At 41.5% G+C, this 18,411-nt stretch overlaps 2 protein-coding genes across 5 annotated transcripts in view; both read left to right on the top strand.

Moving 5' to 3' along the window:
- sipa1l1 (signal-induced proliferation-associated 1 like 1) overlaps positions 1–14,159 on the top strand; it is a 76,315-nt gene extending 62,156 nt beyond the window's left edge. For 3 of the 4 annotated variants that reach the window (XM_072361673.1, XM_072361672.1, XM_072361674.1), the window contains 8 exons: positions 110–597; positions 1,650–1,835; positions 4,652–4,820; positions 5,236–5,467; positions 5,912–6,082; positions 6,171–6,282; positions 6,495–6,573; positions 10,259–14,159. In XM_072361673.1, the coding sequence (XP_072217774.1) occupies positions 110–597; positions 1,650–1,835; positions 4,652–4,820; positions 5,236–5,467; positions 5,912–6,082; positions 6,171–6,282; positions 6,495–6,573; positions 10,259–10,402 (1,581 nt within the window). In that variant the 3' untranslated portion in view covers positions 10,403–14,159. The remainder of the gene's footprint in view (positions 1–109; positions 598–1,649; positions 1,836–4,651; positions 4,821–5,235; positions 5,468–5,911; positions 6,083–6,170; positions 6,283–6,494; positions 6,574–10,258) is intronic. The other variant, XM_072361675.1, reaches the window with a different exon arrangement.
- The window catches only part of srsf5b (serine and arginine rich splicing factor 5b), a 161,824-nt gene that overhangs the window by 135,806 nt on the left and 7,607 nt on the right, over positions 1–18,411 (top strand). The gene's annotated exons all lie outside the window — the stretch shown is intronic.

The following is an 18,411-nucleotide window of genomic DNA, read 5'->3' on the forward strand; positions in this document are numbered from 1 at the left end:
CTTGTCATGTGGTGTCACTAGATTACATGATAACTGATGTTTTCGCTGGCATAGAAACACTCAACTCTCGCTTCCTCTTGTTCTTTAATTTTCTCTTTGCCCCTGGCAGTCGGATGGCCCTTACTCAGGTCACTCCAGCAGTAACACTCTATCCAGCACAGCTTCTAGCGGAGGTCACAGTGACAGCGACAAATGGTACGAACTAGGGGCAGGTGGAGGCTCAAGTGGTGATCAAGGTGAACCAGAACCCAATGGTTTGGGAGGAGGAGGTTACCTCCAGGGTGCCTCAGCTGACAGCGGCATCGACACCAGCTCTTATGGGGCCCAACAACATGCTCACCCCCACTCCCATCACGGCAGCACCACCTCACTGCTGGCTCCCAGTGGAAGCAGAGAAAGCAGAGAGCGCTCGGGATCTCCATGGCACAGTCCAACCGAGGGAGGGCGCAGGATGCTTGAGAGGTCACCTGCTGCTGCAGAGTCTCCTGGCCCTCCAGGAGAAAGAAGCCTGGAAGGCACGGGTCGAAGCCCACCAACTCATCTCCTCGTTAGAGACAGCAGTACATATAGTCTGAGTGATGCTGGAGTACACTCGAGGTCAGTCTTCATGTAAAATCTTTGTTTTTTTTTAGCTCAAACACAAGTGATTTGTCATAATTTAGTGTTTCAAACCAAAATACATATTGTCTGACCTTGAGGCCTAGGAAAGGTAAGGCTAGTCCTGACTCAAAATATTAATTTGTACTCCTCTTTAAGAACTGTTTGCCCCAACAGAGACATGATCCAGCCAGAGGCAGAGGTAACCAGCATATGAAGCAGATGGCCAACACAATCGGGGTGCTGTGTTTTACAGAAATAAACTTGCACAGCCCACTTAGCTTTATAGTTTTCCTTTCCTTACTGCTGTCTGTAAGTTTTATTGTTGTAGACTTTGAACTGCCTGTCAGCAGTCAACATCTATCCACCAGCATGCAGCCAAAGGCATACACTCCAAAATTTGCAAAAAGCCTCTTTCAGATATATGGTGCAGGGTAAAACAAATGTGAAAGCATCATCGGTGATAAATAGATAACTGTTTACTGACTAAAAGTTTGATCTTAGAGCTTCAACTTGTTTCTGCCTTGATTTTAGATTTGACCCAATCCATTAAGTAGTTTGTCATCACAGTGTGCGCCTGACCTCTGCAGCATGTTTCCAGCTGTGGCATCTAATGCCAATATTTCTTCGCACAAGAAAAACACATACTAGACAGTTCTCAGCATGGCTTTTCTGGAAACTAAGCATAAAGAGTCATTTTAATTCCCTCTTATCTTTCCACATTAAGCCTCAGGAAATGTGGAACACATGTCCTACTTTTTGTAGCTGAGCTGGTGTCTTGAGCCGAGAGAACTCCAGTGGCCACCTTTTCCTGTTTGAGCAAGTTTATTTCAGCAGTTTAGATAGAGTTACGGTGCTTGACTTGAGCATCATCTGTCCGACATTTAAGCTGCATTTGTTTCAGTCAAAGTAGTGGATAAGGTAATAAGAGGGAGCAGGCAAGGATTAGCTTGACTGCAGGTGATACATTTTTCCATCTTTAACTTAATAATGTACGTGTTCTTGGAGACCAGAATAAATAAAAATCTCTCTTACCTCTGTTGTTTTTCCAGGCACTCGGGCCACAGCTCTCCCAGAGAAGAGTCATCCTCCTCAGCAACCTCCCCTTCTTCTCAGTCTTCAGTGTCTCCTGGGCCCAAGAGCTTCTACCCCCGCCAGGGAGCTCAATCCAAGTATTTGATTGGCTGGAGGAAACCTGGCTCCACCATCAATTCTGTTGACTTTGGAGACACGCGCAAGTGAGAACACATGAAGAAAACATAGTAAAAACATCATAGCTGGTTTTCATCTGTAGTCTCAACTAATGTGCATGCAACAAAAATCCTCATTGTGGCACTTGAGCTCATTTGATTTAAATATCTTGCTTAAGGGAGCCATAGTCTGTTTTTGATATCTTGCATTTACATTTAGTCTTTTATCAGAAGCTTTTATCCAAAGTGACTTAGAAGTGCAACATTCGAGTCTCTGTGTAATCAGAAACGGTGGTGTTAGGATTAAGTACTCTATTTAAAAGAGAGACAAAGAATTAAGTGCAAGTTAAGCATGTTAATGAGTTAAAGTTGTCAGGAGAGAAGGTGCTCTATGAAGAGATAAGTCTTGGAGCTCTCATACGCCAAGCCAACAACTGGCCTTAAGGTATGGCTGAAGCATTGTGCCACGCCCTGTTTGCACTGTCGGACCTCATCGAGGTTTTTTCTACTTTTCTTTATCTTTTCTATCTATTCAGCTCATTCAACATAGTGAGTACCCATGGGGTCTGTAAGTGAGAGCTCACTCTCATAGGCTATTCTGCATAGCGAATGAGTGCATAAGAAGGAAAGCAATCATGACGACCGAAAGCAATTGGTAATGCAACATGTCAAATTCCATTTTCATTCCTCCCAAACAAGAAGCATTTTTCATGACAATGTGGCCACGTGGAGTGAAGAACCTGTTGACTAACCTTTAATCATGTCCCAAAAGAGACACATACAGATACAGAAAAAAAAGAAAAGTTTTTAAACTGTTTTTAGAATGTATGCTCTTGCCAGCAGTTGGAGTTAGTCTGTACTGTGTTTTCAAGAGCCTTTCGGTTTGTTCAAATGTGGGTGATGTGAGGAGACGCAGCAGGGGGCATCTCATCCCTGCTGCTTCTTCACGTTGGTTTGCTGTATGAGGATGTTCTCCAACATCAGCAGTGTTGGGGAGGATGCACTTCTCAAACTTGAACATACCACAAAGACAACCTCCAACAGCCAACTTCAATGTACAATGTATGCATTAGCAAGAAGACACAACTGTGCCGTGCAGAATTGAGCTGGAGTCTATCATTTTTTCAATAGGGCAAAATATGTTAACAAAACATTGTTTGTATAAAGATAGACCATTATTTGCTCAGGATTTATTATCCAACATGGGTTTAGCTCAGTTACCGGCTATTTTAAAGTATTTTTGACTCGAAAACCTGCATTTTAGTTTTAACTAACACATCTTGGGATCGTTTTGTACATGTATGCTTTTATTAAAACATTTAAGCTTTATGCACTGAAAAATAACTTTGCTGCTTTAACTTACTGCAGAGTTTATTCTCTATGCTGAACAGCCAGTCAGAGTGATCTCTCTGATGGTGATTTAACATGACAAATTGGCTGAGAAAACCAAAATGGGGTCCAACAGAACCAACAGTTCATTACATTCCTAAGAGAGACAGATGGTCACAGACTCACTAGACATTCCCGACGACCAGTTGTCGGCTTGGTGCATGACACCCAAAATGTCCCTCTAGAGATTTTTTAAGATTGAAAGGGACACCCCACCTTTGATAGCATTTGGTAGCTTATTCCGTTACTGTGAAACCACAAATGAGAACAGTCTATATTTAGATTGCTCTTTGTGTAGCCGTGGCAGTACAAGGCTTTGTTTGTAAGAGGAGTGAAGCATTCAAGAAGGAGCATAAGCCTGCATCACTGAGTTCAGACAGCTGGGTGCAGACCTTAAAGTCTCTCTGCAGGAAAGCATTAATGGCTTGAGTTTGATTTAGCCAGCCACGTGCAGCCAGTGGATTTCAGTGAGTAGTGTAGTGATATGTGTCCTTTTTTTTAGTAAGTTTTAGTTTAGTTTAGTAAGTTTTTTTTGAGTAAAAACCAGAAGCACCGCTAGGTTCTGGACCACGTGTAAGACCTTCACAGAGCATGCTGGGTAACCTGCTGGAAGAGCATTGCTGTAGTCGAAGCAAGAGATAACCATGGTTTTTACAAGAAGTTGGGTTACAGCGAGTCAGTTTTGGCCTAATTTTTCTTAGGCTGTAAAGTACTAAGTGACTTTTCCAATTAACACAGTGATCATACAACAAGTGGTCATTGATCATAACACCCATATTTCTTACAAAGTTAGTGGGATATTATATAAGCATTTGAGATTTGGCCACTATCAGATGGGGCTGGTATGTGCAACTTTTTTACCTTAAACCTAGCAGCTTCTGTGGGGAGGGGCCACATGATTGCAATGGCAAGTGCAGTTTATACATTCATTCATTTTCTATACCCGCTTAATCCAATTTAGGGTCGGGGTGGGCTTGAGTCTAACCCAGCTGTCATTGGGCAAGAGGCAGGGTACACCCTGGACAGGTCTTCATTCCATTACAGGGACACAGAAACAGAGTGCAGTTAATTTACAATCCATTTCTACATTTTGTGGTACGGTGTTGCTTTAATATTGACACAAACAGAACTTTATTTTCTGCTTTCCTTTATCTGTACTGGGAAGACAAAAGTGAGCTTTACATTTACTCTTTGCAGCTCTGGCATATGAGACAACGGTACATTTTATCCTGTTACATTTACTTGTTATCACATTTTATCCACCCACTCTTTTTTGTTAATGCTTCCCAGCAGTAATACCATGGGTGCTACTTGATTACCTCCTTGTGGCTGAGGAAAGTATTGCAAATGAGTGGAATGTTATTCGTAATGAAATGCTTTACAGTTGAAGCCAAATGACCACTTTGGTTTGTTTTTGAGGGTTATTAGACAAATACATCTGCAACATATACAATCTTGTTGTCTGTTTGTTTTAGGAAATCTCCAGGAGAGAGTGGAGGGGAAGTGGTTCCAACCCCAGCAGCCAGGCCTTCTCTCAGAGACATGCACTCACCCCAGCCTCATGCAAAATCTACTATAGAAGAAGATGTGAAGAGGCACAGTACTCCCGACAGTCCCCCACCGCCACGAAAACATAAGGAAAAGGTACTTTTATGGAGTCGTGTTCCAGACAGTCAAAAAACAGAAGTGACATTGGTGTTGTACTTAGCTTTTACATTTCATCAAATATTACTGTTAAATGGAGTTGCTCTGGTCTCCTTCTAGGTAGTCCTACCTTTTTAAGTTGAAAACAATAATACATAGCAGCTAGTTGTTCAGCACTTCTGACAGTCCTTTCAGATTTTGTGTTGTCAGTGTAAATTGTGTAGGTAACGTCAATCATTAATGAAGTTTGAAAACACTCTGAAGTTGTGAATAAGTCTTTCAGCTGTTGTGTATATTTAAATGTAGTTAAAAAAAGTCAGAGTTCAGACTGAATACAGCTGTTTAATCAGATTGTGCTTGATCATGAATTTTAATGTAAAACTTACTCTCCACCCCCACCCTGTACCCTCCACAGCATGGCCAGAAATCACAGCCTGGCCAGCCCTTGAGCCGCCGTTCACTCCATCGTACCCTGTCTGATGAGAGCATCTATCGTGGTCAGCGCCTCCCCTCCCTGAGTGACTCCGTGACTGAACCAGTACTTGGCGCAGATGTTCTCTTTAGTTGCTCCACCCTACCGCGCTCCCCCACCACCCGTGGCGTGCCTCTCAGACGGCCCTCCTATAAGCTGGGAGTCAAACTCCATGGTGAGAAAGGGGACAAGAGAATAGCTTTCTTTTTGTTGTATTTCAACACATTGACAACAAATGGCACTGAGTTTGTTACAGAAACGTGTCTGATGAATTTAACAAACACATCTCTGTATAACTAAATCTGCTTTGACCACTTTATAATATTTTATTTGTGGTTATAGAACTCATAGGAACTCTTTTTCCTAAACACCATCTTCAGTTACCATAGTTCTCAATTCATCAATTTATTCATTGGCTTAAAACGGAGGAGTACAAGAAGTGTAACAGGTTCACACTCATGTATGTGGTTTATTAAGATTAAAGAACAAAAATAAGCTGAAAGCCAGTGTGGTTTCAGATGTGTGTCTGCTGCCCCTTTTTGACTAGAAATGCATAGTAGTCATAGAAGTAAGAGATTTTAATTTGACATGTCAGGCTTATCACAATTTAAATGAACAGGTGACCTTTCAGCATCTGACACATCATTGGTGGATTTGGTGGAGCGTCATCGTGGACCTCTCCCTCAGGAGCTGATGCCCCTCCCATCTTCAGATAGGGACAGTTCTCTAGAGTGGACACACCTGGTGGATGTGGCCAGTACCTTTGAGAATGAGAGAAACACACACTATAGTAAGGAAAATAATCAATTTATACTTTTACTAAATACAAACAAACGCACACTCATTTATCTGTTAATGCCATTTCTGTTTCCTCCCAGTTCAGAGAAGTTATGTCTTTGGGGATTCAAACCACCGAAGCAGTGGTGCCTCCAGTCCCCAGCAGCCCCACATAGAGCTGCAGCCTGCTCCCCTGTCACGACCCTCGTCCAGGTCACTCATCCAGCCTTTACTATTTTTACATGTTATTTCTGTCTTTACAGAATGAGTCAGTTTGTCAGAATAAACACTGGTATTTAACATGTTCACTTACAGTTCTGACAAATGATGTGCCTAAGATCGCCACTTCCTGTTAAAGCTATTCACTCTCTGTGGTTGATTGCATTAACAAACCATCCTTATGAGATGTATTTTTCTTTCCAAAGTGAGGGTCACATCGGGCTTGAGAGGAAGGTGACGAAACTAGAGGCCATGGTGAAGATGCTCCAGGAGGACCTGAAGAAGGTAAGACAGACCATATACACAGTACACAATCACACATGTGTTCACAGAGCTTCAGTTGATCTGCATATGAGGTGAAGCAGGGGTGTAAATAAATATTTGCTTTTCAATCTGAAATACACCCTCAGCTGTTGAACGCGACCACTGTTGTTTTGGATCCACTCTGCTGCTCATTGTTAACTACTGACACACATTTCACTGCAGAGCCTCCAACTGTTTGATATAACTTGTGTCTTCTTGCTTTAATATTGGCTTAAGTTTTACACAACCAATGGTGATTTTGTTTTTAAAGTGTTTGAGAACATTTTTTCAATCATAGCCCACCATTGTTGTTTACGTTGCAATGCTTTATGAGCAATAGTGACATAAGACGTCACCTTGTTACATGACATTAAAGCCTTGCGAGGTCAAGGTAGCTGTAGCTGCCCCAGGTAAGGCACTACATCTGCCCCAGGTAAGGCACTACATCTGCCCCAGGTAAGGCACTACATCTGCCCCAGGTAAGGCACTACATCTGCCCCAGGTAAGGCACTGCAGCTGCCCCAGGTAAGGCACTACAGCTGCCCCAGGTAAGGCACTACAGCTGCCCCAGGTAAGGCACTACATCTGCCCCAGGTAAGGCACTACATCTGCCCCAGGTAAGGCACTGCAGCTGCCCCAGGTAAGGCACTACAGCTGCCCCAGGTAAGGCACTGCAGCTGCCCCAGGTAAGGCACTACAGCTGCCCCAGGTAAGGCACTACAGCTGCCCCAGGTAATGCACTGCAGCTGCCCCAGGTAAGGCACTGCAGCTGCCCCAGGTAAGGCACTGCAGCTGCCCCAGGTAAGGCACTGCAGCTGCCCCAGGTAAGGCACTGCAGCTGCCCCAGGTAAGGCACTGCAGCTGCCCCAGGTAAGGCACTGCAGCTGCCCCAGGTAAGGCACTGCAGCTGCCCCAGGTAAGGCACTGCAGCTGCCCCAGGTAAGGCACTGCAGGTGCCCCAGGTAAGGCACTGCAGGTGCCCCAGGTAAGGCACTGCAGCTGCCCCAGGTAAGGCACTGCAGCTGCCCCAGGTAAGGCACTGCAGCTGCCCCAGGTAAGGCACTGCAGCTGCCCCAGGTAAGGCACTGCAGGTGCCCCAGGTAAGGCACTGCAGCTGCCCCAGGTAAGGCACTGCAGGTGCCCCAGGTAAGGCACTGCAGGTGCCCCAGGTAAGGCACTGCAGCTGCCCCAGGTAAGGCACTGCAGCTGCCCCAGGTAAGGCACTGCAGGTGCCCCAGGTAAGGCACTGCAGGTGCCCCAGGTAAGGCACTGCAGGTGCCCCAGGTAAGGCACTGCAGCTGCCCCAGGTAAGGCACTGCAGCTGCCCCAGGTAAGGCACTGCAGCTGCCCCAGGTAAGGCACTGCAGCTGCCCCAGGTAAGGCACTGCAGCTGCCCCAGGTAAGGCACTACAGCTGCCCCAGGTAAGGCACTACAGCTGCCCCAGGTAAGGCACTGCATCTGCCCCAGGTAAGGCACTGCAGCTGCCCCAGGTAAGGCACTGCAGCTGCCCCAGGTAAGGCACTGCAGGTGCCCCAGGTAAGGCACTGCAGCTTCCTTCCATCAGCTGCACCAGCTGAGATCTACCTCAATGCAGCACAACTCTGCCTGAATTGGCTGAAAGATTCACTGATATAGTGATGCATGATATATTTTTATTTATATTCTCACATCAGTTATCTTCTGATTATCTCGACTTTGAAGCCTGAAATTAGATTATAAAGTGGTTATAAATGATGACTGCTTCTGGTTTAATATTGGATCTAAAATTTCTGATGCATGTTGTGGGCAGGTTTGTCTGATTTCTGGTGGACTGAACTTCCCATTAAGTCAACATTTCATCAGCAAGACTTCCTTTACTGAAAACTAATTTATAAACTATGGAAAATTCATTTCATACAACTCTGATCTGAAATAACATTCATTTTGTCTTCATGTCTTTGTGATTGGGTAGTGAGAGGCCTCTGGTCTATTGGACATTTGATGGACAGTAAACAAAAATGAATTTAAAAAAATGACTTTCATTCAATGAGAATTGCACAAAAAGTCCTTCATGCTATCCAATAAATGAATGGTGAATATTATTATTATTATAATATTATACGTTCAGAAAACAATTTTTTTCAAGACTGAAGGTTAGAAAAAGATTCTCAGTCACCCAAGGTTGAATATAATGACATCACATTCTGGGCTATGATTGACGTTAAGACAAAATATGATGTGTAATTGGTTGATTATTATCAAATAATTTATTCACAGATCTAGATTCATAAATGTCAGAAGCATGTTTTTCTCCTTCCTGAATGAGTTCGGCAGTTTTCAGAAGGTATGAAATGTATAAATACCGAACCAAGTTAACATTTTTATTTATATTTCGCCTCCCTTTAGGCTGAACGTGCTCTCGTTAAAAATTCTCCTCAAAATTATGCTCATGCTGGTTTTTGATGATATCAGCTGTTGTTGGGAGCGACTACGCTCCACCTCTGACACGGCCAGCAGTTCTTGTCAGCACATACAGTCAGCTGAAGGTGGATTCGAACGCACCTAATTTGACGACGGATAGATATGCACCCTTATGACAGCCTGTGACACCTGTGATCTCTTCCTTGTCAGCGCTTTCTTTGCTCTGTAAAGAGCCTATTGTGTTCCATAAGTATTCAGATTTTTAAAACGCCAGCTTCAGCCTCTCTTTCTGAGCCCACATGGGGTGGACCCTTTATTTCTAAGTTCAGCATCAAGGTATATTTCTGTATGATTAACTCATGGGCTTTGGTGTCCACACACAACAGTCTTTGCCAGACTGAAGCTAATGGGATCATTTGTCCGCTGTGCCTTCTGAAGGTTTGAGTTGTTTTGAGCTGCTACTTTTTTACTTTGTGGATTTAATTAGTTTGACCTCTTCACACTGAAATGTTTTCACCCCCAGTAGTTTAATATGACCTGTCCTCCCAATTCATAGAAAGCATTCACCTGTGTGTGAGATGTGGGAAAGTGCTTCTAGCATAACATGGCAATGAATTAGGAGAACTAACATTACTTTGAACTCCTTAAGTCACCCCCAGCTGGTCGCAAATGGTGTCGACTGACAGATAATATTCCAGTCTTGGTGCTTCTCTCCATGTTGTTTCTTTATTGGACAGAGAGGAAGCCTAAATATTTATGTTCTTACCCACTGCTCATGATTTACTTTTGTTGTACGTCATGCAGATTTCCAAATGTCACTCGGCTCATTAAAATCTGCCCTCAAAATTGCTTAGTTAAATCTAGTCTGCAGGCCTGAGATATTCATGTAAACTCACAAAAATACACAGGTAATTTAATTTCCAACACTGTGAACATATCCGCCATTATGCGAGGCAAATCGAAAATGAACTTGTATGATGTCATTCAGGTGAAGTCATTAACTTCAAGGCCATGCTGTTCTTTTTGAGTTCAGGAAACTGTGCGCAAAGTAATGGTTGACTTGTGGAGAGCTAAGTGTTGCTGCAATGTTGTGGATGATTTGTTGTAAATGAAGCATGCACCTAAACTTCTCTTTCATGGTGTTTGATTCTGTTTTCACCCCTTCACTTTAGTCCACCAGACAATTTCAACCTTATTTACTTGACTAGCCATTGCCCACTCATGCAGACCAGCTACAGATTAACTCTTGCCCTTCTTCTCTTATAGGAGCGAGAAGAAAAGTTGCGGCTTCAGGCTCAGATCAAGAGGCTCTGGGAGGACAACCAGAGACTACAGGAGGAGTCCCAGACCTCTGCTGCCAAGCTCAAGAAGTTCACTGAGTGGGTTTTCAACACTATTGACATGAACTGACCCACCTGCAAATTTAAACTCCCACAAGCAGATACACAACTCATCAGCATACACAGTTTGGGTGAAGAGGCAGAGGGGATCAAGGTGAGACTTGTTGTTGGACTCATTTAGCCCAATGCTAAACCCTTCTACCACCTTCCATTGGCATCAACGTGAGACCTTAGCTCCTCTTGTTCTGAGGATTGGATACAAGAAAAATCTCAATCTCAGTCATGAGATCACGAAGGACTAATTTTTACTCTCCTAAATGATCGATCTAAAGTCATCTTTCCAAAACTGCTGACAAGAGGAAAGCTCTTCCCCTCCCTCTTCTTCCTGAAGAAGTCAACTTTACTCTTCGCACTTTTTCCAGAAGTAAAAATAAAGAATCGACCCTTTCTCTTTTGCTATTTTTTGCTCAGTGGATGTCTTCTCTTTTTAGGACATTTGGCCTTTCACATTTTGATTTGTTCCTTTTTCTTTTTTCTTTTTTCCCCTGCTATTTTTTTAAACGGTGTCCAGCTGCTCTGAAAGAGGACAAGAATCTTTTGTGCCAAAACAAAGCTGCCCCAGCACGGGGTCGCACAGACATCCAGGTGACTTAAAAGAAGACGACTGAGTCAGACAGGTACGCGACAGATCTGTTAGTCAAGCCATCCAGAATTTGCTGGAGCACAAACACAAACGATAAACCTAAAGCCCCACAACATTAGAGGACACAAGAGAGGTTTTTGTTTCCTTCGCATGTAAATGGAGTGAACGAATTTAGCGCCTGTGTTTTGTCTCAACAAGAGCGGAAATCACTGGACTCCCAGCCTCGGACATAAAGAAGGATCAGTGTGCATCTGCTCAGGAGGGAAACCTGTTTGTACAGTCTTTTTTTTCTTTTTTCTCCTCTATCACTCACATCTGGATTACAATATCCTTAATGTCTCTACAGCACAAATTAACACCTGAAAGAGGAGTACATCTAAAAGCCATCGGCAAGTAGTGCCATAAAACATGACTGATCCAGAGTGCTTTGGTCCATCCCAGTTTTATGTGTCTTAAAAGCAATAGGAAGAAGTAAGGACTACTATCTTTCCCTCAAAAAGGGAGTGTTATCCCTGAAAAGAAGCTTGAAGTGGGAAAAGAAGATTTGGAGGGTACACCTACAAGAATCTCTGCTGCACAAGAGTCTTTGTCCTTTTCCACTGAACGTTATGCTCAGGGGCAAAAAGGAAAGTGAGGACTTTGCTCATCATCCCACTGCTTGGGATACAGAGGGCCAGCTGATAGTAAATAACAGAGGCAGTTTTGGGAGGGAAGCTTTGGAGTTCTTTTTTCCGAGGTTAATTTATTTCCTTGTATTATAATTCCAATAAATGAGTTGTTATATTCGTACAGTACAACTGACATAAGTGTTTAGTTCCTCAAGACAAGTGGTCACTAGCTGTATTATTTAAATGGCTTTATTTCTTAATTCTACCTAAAGCCTGACAATATGCTTTTTATTCTGCATTATGTTGTGTTTTGTGGTGCTCATGCCTGCTGTCGTGTTGCTTACAGTGCCCTCTAGTGGTGACCAGTGAAAATGTCACAATTTGTAAATGTGCTGCCTGTCACTCTGTATTTTTTCCAATGCCTCTTTAGAGATCACTCAGACATCAACACGAGGCCATACAAACATACAGAACAGGAATAAGAATCATAAGCCAGCTTTTAGAGACAATCAAAGGTTAATTTTTAGTAAAGGGAGCAGATTTTGTGTGGATGTTGTTTGTGCATAACATCTACAGTTTTCCTCAGGTTCAGTTTTTGCTGGAAGGAGATATTTTCAGGAAGTAAAAATAAACCATGTATATGGTATATGAAAAAAAGAACATGATATGAGGAAGCTACAGTAGGTGCTGCACTACTGGCAGCGTGCGTGTTCTCATTGTGTGAATGTACATCAGCCTGTCCAGCCGTGCCTACAGTCGCTTCTTTTGGTCATTTACGCCCAAGCAGAGCAGGGACGTGCCTTTGAAATAGCACCTGGTGAATAGATAAAAGGGAAAGGCTCTTCATCTTCATCCTGAAAGATAAACACACCTGGTACAGTAACACACACTCCCTTGACGCACTTAACTTTTAATCAAGTTCATACTCAAAGTAGCTTACTCAGCTTCACAACCGTTTGTGCAGGGTAATGGCTGCCATGCGTTTGATGCATAAAATAGCCGAATACAATCAACCAGGCTAGCAAAGGGAGTTGGAGATGAAAGTGTGTGTGTGTGAAGTATATGGATTTTGTGTTCCTTTGCTTTAATTACATGCATGTATATCAGAGCGACAGGCCCTTATTAAACAAGCGCTGGAAGCACAAAGCTATTCACTCATCCAGGAGGGTTTAAGTTGATTCAGCTCATTTTCAGCAAATCCATTAAAGCTTTTGTGTCTCAATCAGGGTGTTTATCCTCACTACCTGTCCCCAGTTTCTGAATTCTTAAAAATAAATTTTAAATGGATGCAGTTAAAGTCATGCAGCATAGCACAGAGCAGCACCAAGAAAAGTGAATGTAGAGTGAGAACATAAGCCTAAAGAAGTGTGATGTTGATCATAGCTGGCGAATTCATGCAGCCCTGCAGTTTTGCAGAGACATGCATGGACTTTTAGCATGAGTCTTGGTTCTGTTTTAAGAATCTCCTCCCAGTCTGCATGCACAGCAGTTACACCTGTATAGTGTCAACTGATGATTTGGTTTTAATGTTTCAAAAGCTGGCCAGTTGTGAGAATCACTGCAGTACCCAACCCGTTACGTGAAATCCTAAAGATGGTTTGAAAAGATACTCTTGGTATAATTGTTCTGAATCCATAAAGATTTGACTGCAACTAGTTGGCCATTAACACTGATGTTCTGTCCATAAAAACATAGATGCTTTAATGAGTAAATTGAAACCAACTGAAGGCAATGTTACATTTAATTGTACATGGAAAGTGCTCTGGTTTTTGTATTTCAAATGAAGTATGGCCAAATGTCAAAATGTGCGGTGCAGATGTTATAGTGTCATTCATTTGACAGCTGTCTCTTAGACGCAAACACATCTATACCAGTCCAGTTTTTCAGTTGTGAATGATGCATTATTTTACAGTTCATGCAGATTCTTTTCTCCTCTGCTTTGTTTTTGTTGCTTGACAGATGGAAATGTGAATGTTCAGATGTTCAAAAGTTCATTTTTGTAATATCTTACTATTGAGATCCTTTGCACAATGTTCAATAGAACTAACTGTGTTTGCAGATTTTGGATACAAGAAGGGTGAATTGATTCATTCCTGTGCAAGCTTGTCGAGATGTTGCTCTGTAGATTCTTTGCCAGTGCAGCTTCTGTCAAACAGAGGATGGTGCTTTGTTCACTTCACAAAATGTGAACCAAACTTGTCCTCAAACATCACTGATCAGGAGAGAACTGGCTGGATGTTGTTTGTATTGTAAGGATGTTTTTCACGCTCAATTTGCGAGGTCAGTGATTGCAGCAGGGGACAGAAGGCTCCTCAAAGCTCAGACGCAGCCTGCACCACTGTGTGTCGTGATCCGTTCCGTTTGCTCCTACAGGAAGAACAAACTTAACAGTAAGCTGATCAGCTCTCACTGGAGATAAAGCACACAATTGTAAAAGGACCATAAGTTTTACAGGACTGAAAATACTGTTTACATCCCAGATCCATTGTCTTTGTAAAATGTAAAAGTATGAAAAAGACATTTGCAGTTATCACAGTATTAAAAGTTTCTGAAATAAAGAAATGCTGTATCAGTTTGATGTGCTCTTGTTTGTGCTGCTAACATCTTTTAAATCTCGATTTCTTGATGCCTACTTTAGACGAATTGTCTTCAGATTTTCCCTCACTGGCTCTCACACTGATAACTGCTGACTTTCAGTCAGGGGGAAAGTGGATTTGTCTTTCCTGTCTCCTGCACGGCTCCTGTCTGATTGTATCTTGCAGTGAGTAACTGCAGAGTGAGGCGTGGCTGAGAGGACTGGGATTTGACCTGTGGCTGCCTCAGGCTCTTACTCTTCCTTTTCTCATTGATTCAACTGATTGCATTTTAACTGTTCTCACAGCTACCTCAGTCCACCTCAGCTGCATTTTCCCTTATAGTTATATAGGTGAGAGCAGAGTCTTTTATCCAAAGCTACAAGCGAGGACAGTAAGAGGCTTCAGTACAGTAAGAGACTTTCATGGAGTAGCTACAGAATGAGATGCTAGGGAGTGATAATATCATTTTACAGTTTTTGTTCCTGGATAAAACAATTTGAAGCAAATTTTCTTTGCTTTGATAGATAAATTGCAGTGAACCACAGAATGATTTACACATTTTGATTTCTAGTAATTTTTCATTTTTTATTCTGATGAGTTGGAGGTTCCTGCTTGAAACGATAAGTGATGCATTTCTGAGTGGAAAGGCATGTAATCAAATTTGAAGAATTTTGTGTCCTTTATAGTTTCATGAAAATGGCTGTGTCTAAAATCAATCATAACTTTTCTGATGAAACGATGGCAAAGCCTGCCAAGCCTTCAGCTCGCTCTTTTGTTCACTGATTTTCTGTTTGTCTTTATTGAGAGTCTTGACTACAAACGCTGTGATTTTCAGGTATTTGAGGTTGAAATTCTTTCAGCCACAGATTCAGGATATGATTCTGGACCTCCAAAATATTTGAATTTTTATCACATTGTTAAAGGTCCAGCATTATGTATCAAGTTCTTACCTATGTCTTTGGGCAAATTAAATGCAGTTTGAACCAAGATTAATTTTATAAAAATTTAAAAACTAAATGTTTTAGTTAAATAATGCTCAATTTGAAGCCAGTTATGTCATGTGTAATATGTGTAAAGGTATGTCTCTAATAACCAGATATTAGATTAATTTTAGACTATTCTTATGCATTTTTTTTATTTATAAAAAATAATAGGTCATCTGAGTATCTAAGATGAAATATCAAAAAGCTTAAATTAGAAGCTTAAATTACAAAATAAAAATGACACAAAGAAAATTGATAAAAGTAAATTCACAGAGAGATATTAAGCAAATTAGTTAATTCAATTTAACATATTATGTTAATATTTGTAAACCAGATTAAAATAATGTGCGAAGTGTGATTTGCACATGATTGCACATCCAAAAATTCAAATAGTGTGTAATATTATTCAGCTTGAATAAGAATGAATGTACTTGGAATCCTTCCCTTTTTCAGAGATGGTGATCTTAAAGCTCTGTGTCCACGACTACTGTAGGTGTTGTAATAACTGAAATTTTAAACCCCATCAATAAGCTCTATTTCACCCTGTCCAAGCTGCCACAAGTTTTATCATCACAATGATTCTGTAGTTTTCCTTGAACATTGTGTGATTGCAAGCAGTCACCTGTATTGTTACCAATGAATCCTTGCATTAATCGTTTGGCCAGCAGCTTTTACTCTGAATAAACCAATGGTATGATACCATTAGATACCATCTGTGTTTGTGTCCCTCGGTCCACCTGCGACGATGCCCGGAGCTATTTGAGGTCAGCACAGTCATCTCTGTGATGCCAGTACAGAGGAGATGTTTAATGCGGAGGAGGCCACTGCTTAGTCATCTTTGGTACAGGTGGAAAAGATGGGGGCTGAATCACCCAGGCTTCCTTATAAGGATTTTGTTACAGAGGGAGCTATAGAAAACCTAAACTGATGTCTATTGACAGCGAACCTGCAGTGTTTCTGTGCTCTTAAAAGCCAAGAATAAAAGCATAACTGAGTTGGTTTAATGAGGGAAATGGTCGCCTTTCTTCAAAAAAAGCACAAATTTAAAATAGTTATGTTAATGGTACCAAAAACTAAAACTGGTTCTCAGCAAATAGTATCATTTTTCTATGCATTAAGAACTTTTTGAAGCAAATTTGTCACCGTTTTGTTCCTGACAACACAAGTCCAATTTCTTTTTCTAGCTTGTTTGTTAAGATTAAAAACATTTTCTCTCTCTTCTTGAATTTGCTAACCAAAGTAATAAAGAGATAGTTGTTCAGTTCCTTGCTGTTAAAAGTGTGATATTATCAAAGCCCATTAAAACCTGAACAATTTCATCAGAAATTGACATCACTGAGTGCTTCTGTGGTGCTGACATACACATAAAGAGATACAGACCCCAAAGCGATTTGGGTTCCTCTTCCATCCACACTTGGCCTGGTAAGCATCCCTTTTTTGAAATATTTCTTAATATCCAATACTCATTTAACCTGAAATGTTTTGAGACTATGGGGTAAACCTAATGAAAGCACAGAAGAAACATGGCCCAGTCGAGATTCAAACCACAAACTTTCTTGCTGTGAAGTTTGACTGTGCTTTGATTTCCTGCATTCAAAAACGGCTCCATTTTCTTTTCTTTTTAAGCTCCTAATTTAATTCTGCAAATGTCTGTGTTTGAAGTCTCTTTGCACCAGAGTGAATCAGCAAAATAACAGACTAAATAGGGAAGGAGTCATTTGTGGGATTTATTGACATCTTGTGGTGAAGTTGTAGAATTCTTCCAATTTAATACTCACTGCCTCATGTTCTCTGTCCAAGTTTATAGAAGAATCTAAAGTGGCTGGTAAAAGCACAAAAGTCCCTCTGTAGAGTCAGTGTTTGGTTTGCTTGTTTTGGTCAGTAGAAACCCACTGAATGAAAAAACAAAGCAGTTCTACAATGATTAAAACATAGTTGTGAAGATTACATTGCATTTTTGCTAATAGATCACTCCTGATTTTCTCACTTTGTGTGATGTAAAAAAAAAAAACTAAATTAGCATTTTTCTCCAATAACTTGGACTTTGTAGCCAAATATGTTGGAATTTTGAAATGGACTTTATAATGTCTGCAGTCATAACACCGATTCTGCTGTGCAACACAGAATGAATTTCACTTATAAAGTGACTCTGTCTGCTTCATTTCTGCTACCATATGACTAAAAAAAAGAATTAATCATTGCCATTTACCAGCAGCATGTGGCCATCTCCTGACTCTGTCTTTCGCTTGTGTTGCATATGGACCCTTGATGCTTTTATCCCACACACTCCAGCAGCCCACACGAACGCCTTCATGTCTCCCTTCAGCTCTCGGCTCTTATCAAGCTCTCAAGAAGAGAGACGGAGAAAGTAGAGGTGTTTTGTTCTTCAGAGGCAGAGCGCTGTTGTTTGGTGCCATCAGAGATACGAGCAGTCCCTGTGTGTTTTAAGGCAGTCTGTCGATTTATACAGTTCCTGTCAGTCTGCGTTTCGTCTTGTCTGCGAATATTCTGCACACAGTTCCAGTGACACGCTTTGATATATTTGCTATTTCTCCAATTAGTCATTTTCACAAAGACATGTACTGCAATGTGAAAGAGATTTTCAAACTAGATGGGTCGCTGAAAAGTTTTCTGTATGTTAGCAGCTTTTTATTTTTGAAAAGTACAGTTTCTTTACCAACTCAACCTCCTCTGCACTGTCTTTCACATCTAGCTCATGAGTTTTTGTCTTGCACCTGAACATTTTCTAACAGATGCAATCAATCAAATTGAATTTCTTTTTCACAGTTTGTGAACGAGCATTTGTGCTGCTACTTTGCATTTCCAGTGAGTCAGTTTAGATCCTTTGGGTACGTCTTATTTAGACTTCAGACACATTCAACTGGAAGAGCACACCGAGGCAAATCCTGAACACACAAGAGATTATGCATCCCATCTGGCCTCGGAGTGCCATGGGATCTCTTTGGAGAAACTGGAGGAAAACGCTAGGTAAGAGACCATCTGAGCTCCTGTTGTGGCTAAAATACAGTAAACCTTGGAAGAAAAAAAAAATTGATGAATGAATATCTGAATGTTTGTTTCCATGTTTGGTTGTCATGTTCAGGTTCAGTTTGGGCTTTTTGAGACAAAAGCATGAAGCAGCATTGCTGTGGTTCTCTCAATCGAGGATAACAGTATCTTGAATTGTATCGCAGCATGACTCCTACATTCAGAATGCATGTGAATTTCCTCTACTGACTTATTCATAGACAGACAGAGCTGCGGATCCT

Source organism: Leuresthes tenuis, unplaced genomic scaffold (genome assembly GCF_036924035.1).
Source record: "Leuresthes tenuis unplaced genomic scaffold, fLeuTen1.0.hap1 SCAF_13, whole genome shotgun sequence".
NCBI classification, from domain to species: Eukaryota; Metazoa; Chordata; class Actinopteri; order Atheriniformes; family Atherinopsidae; genus Leuresthes; species Leuresthes tenuis.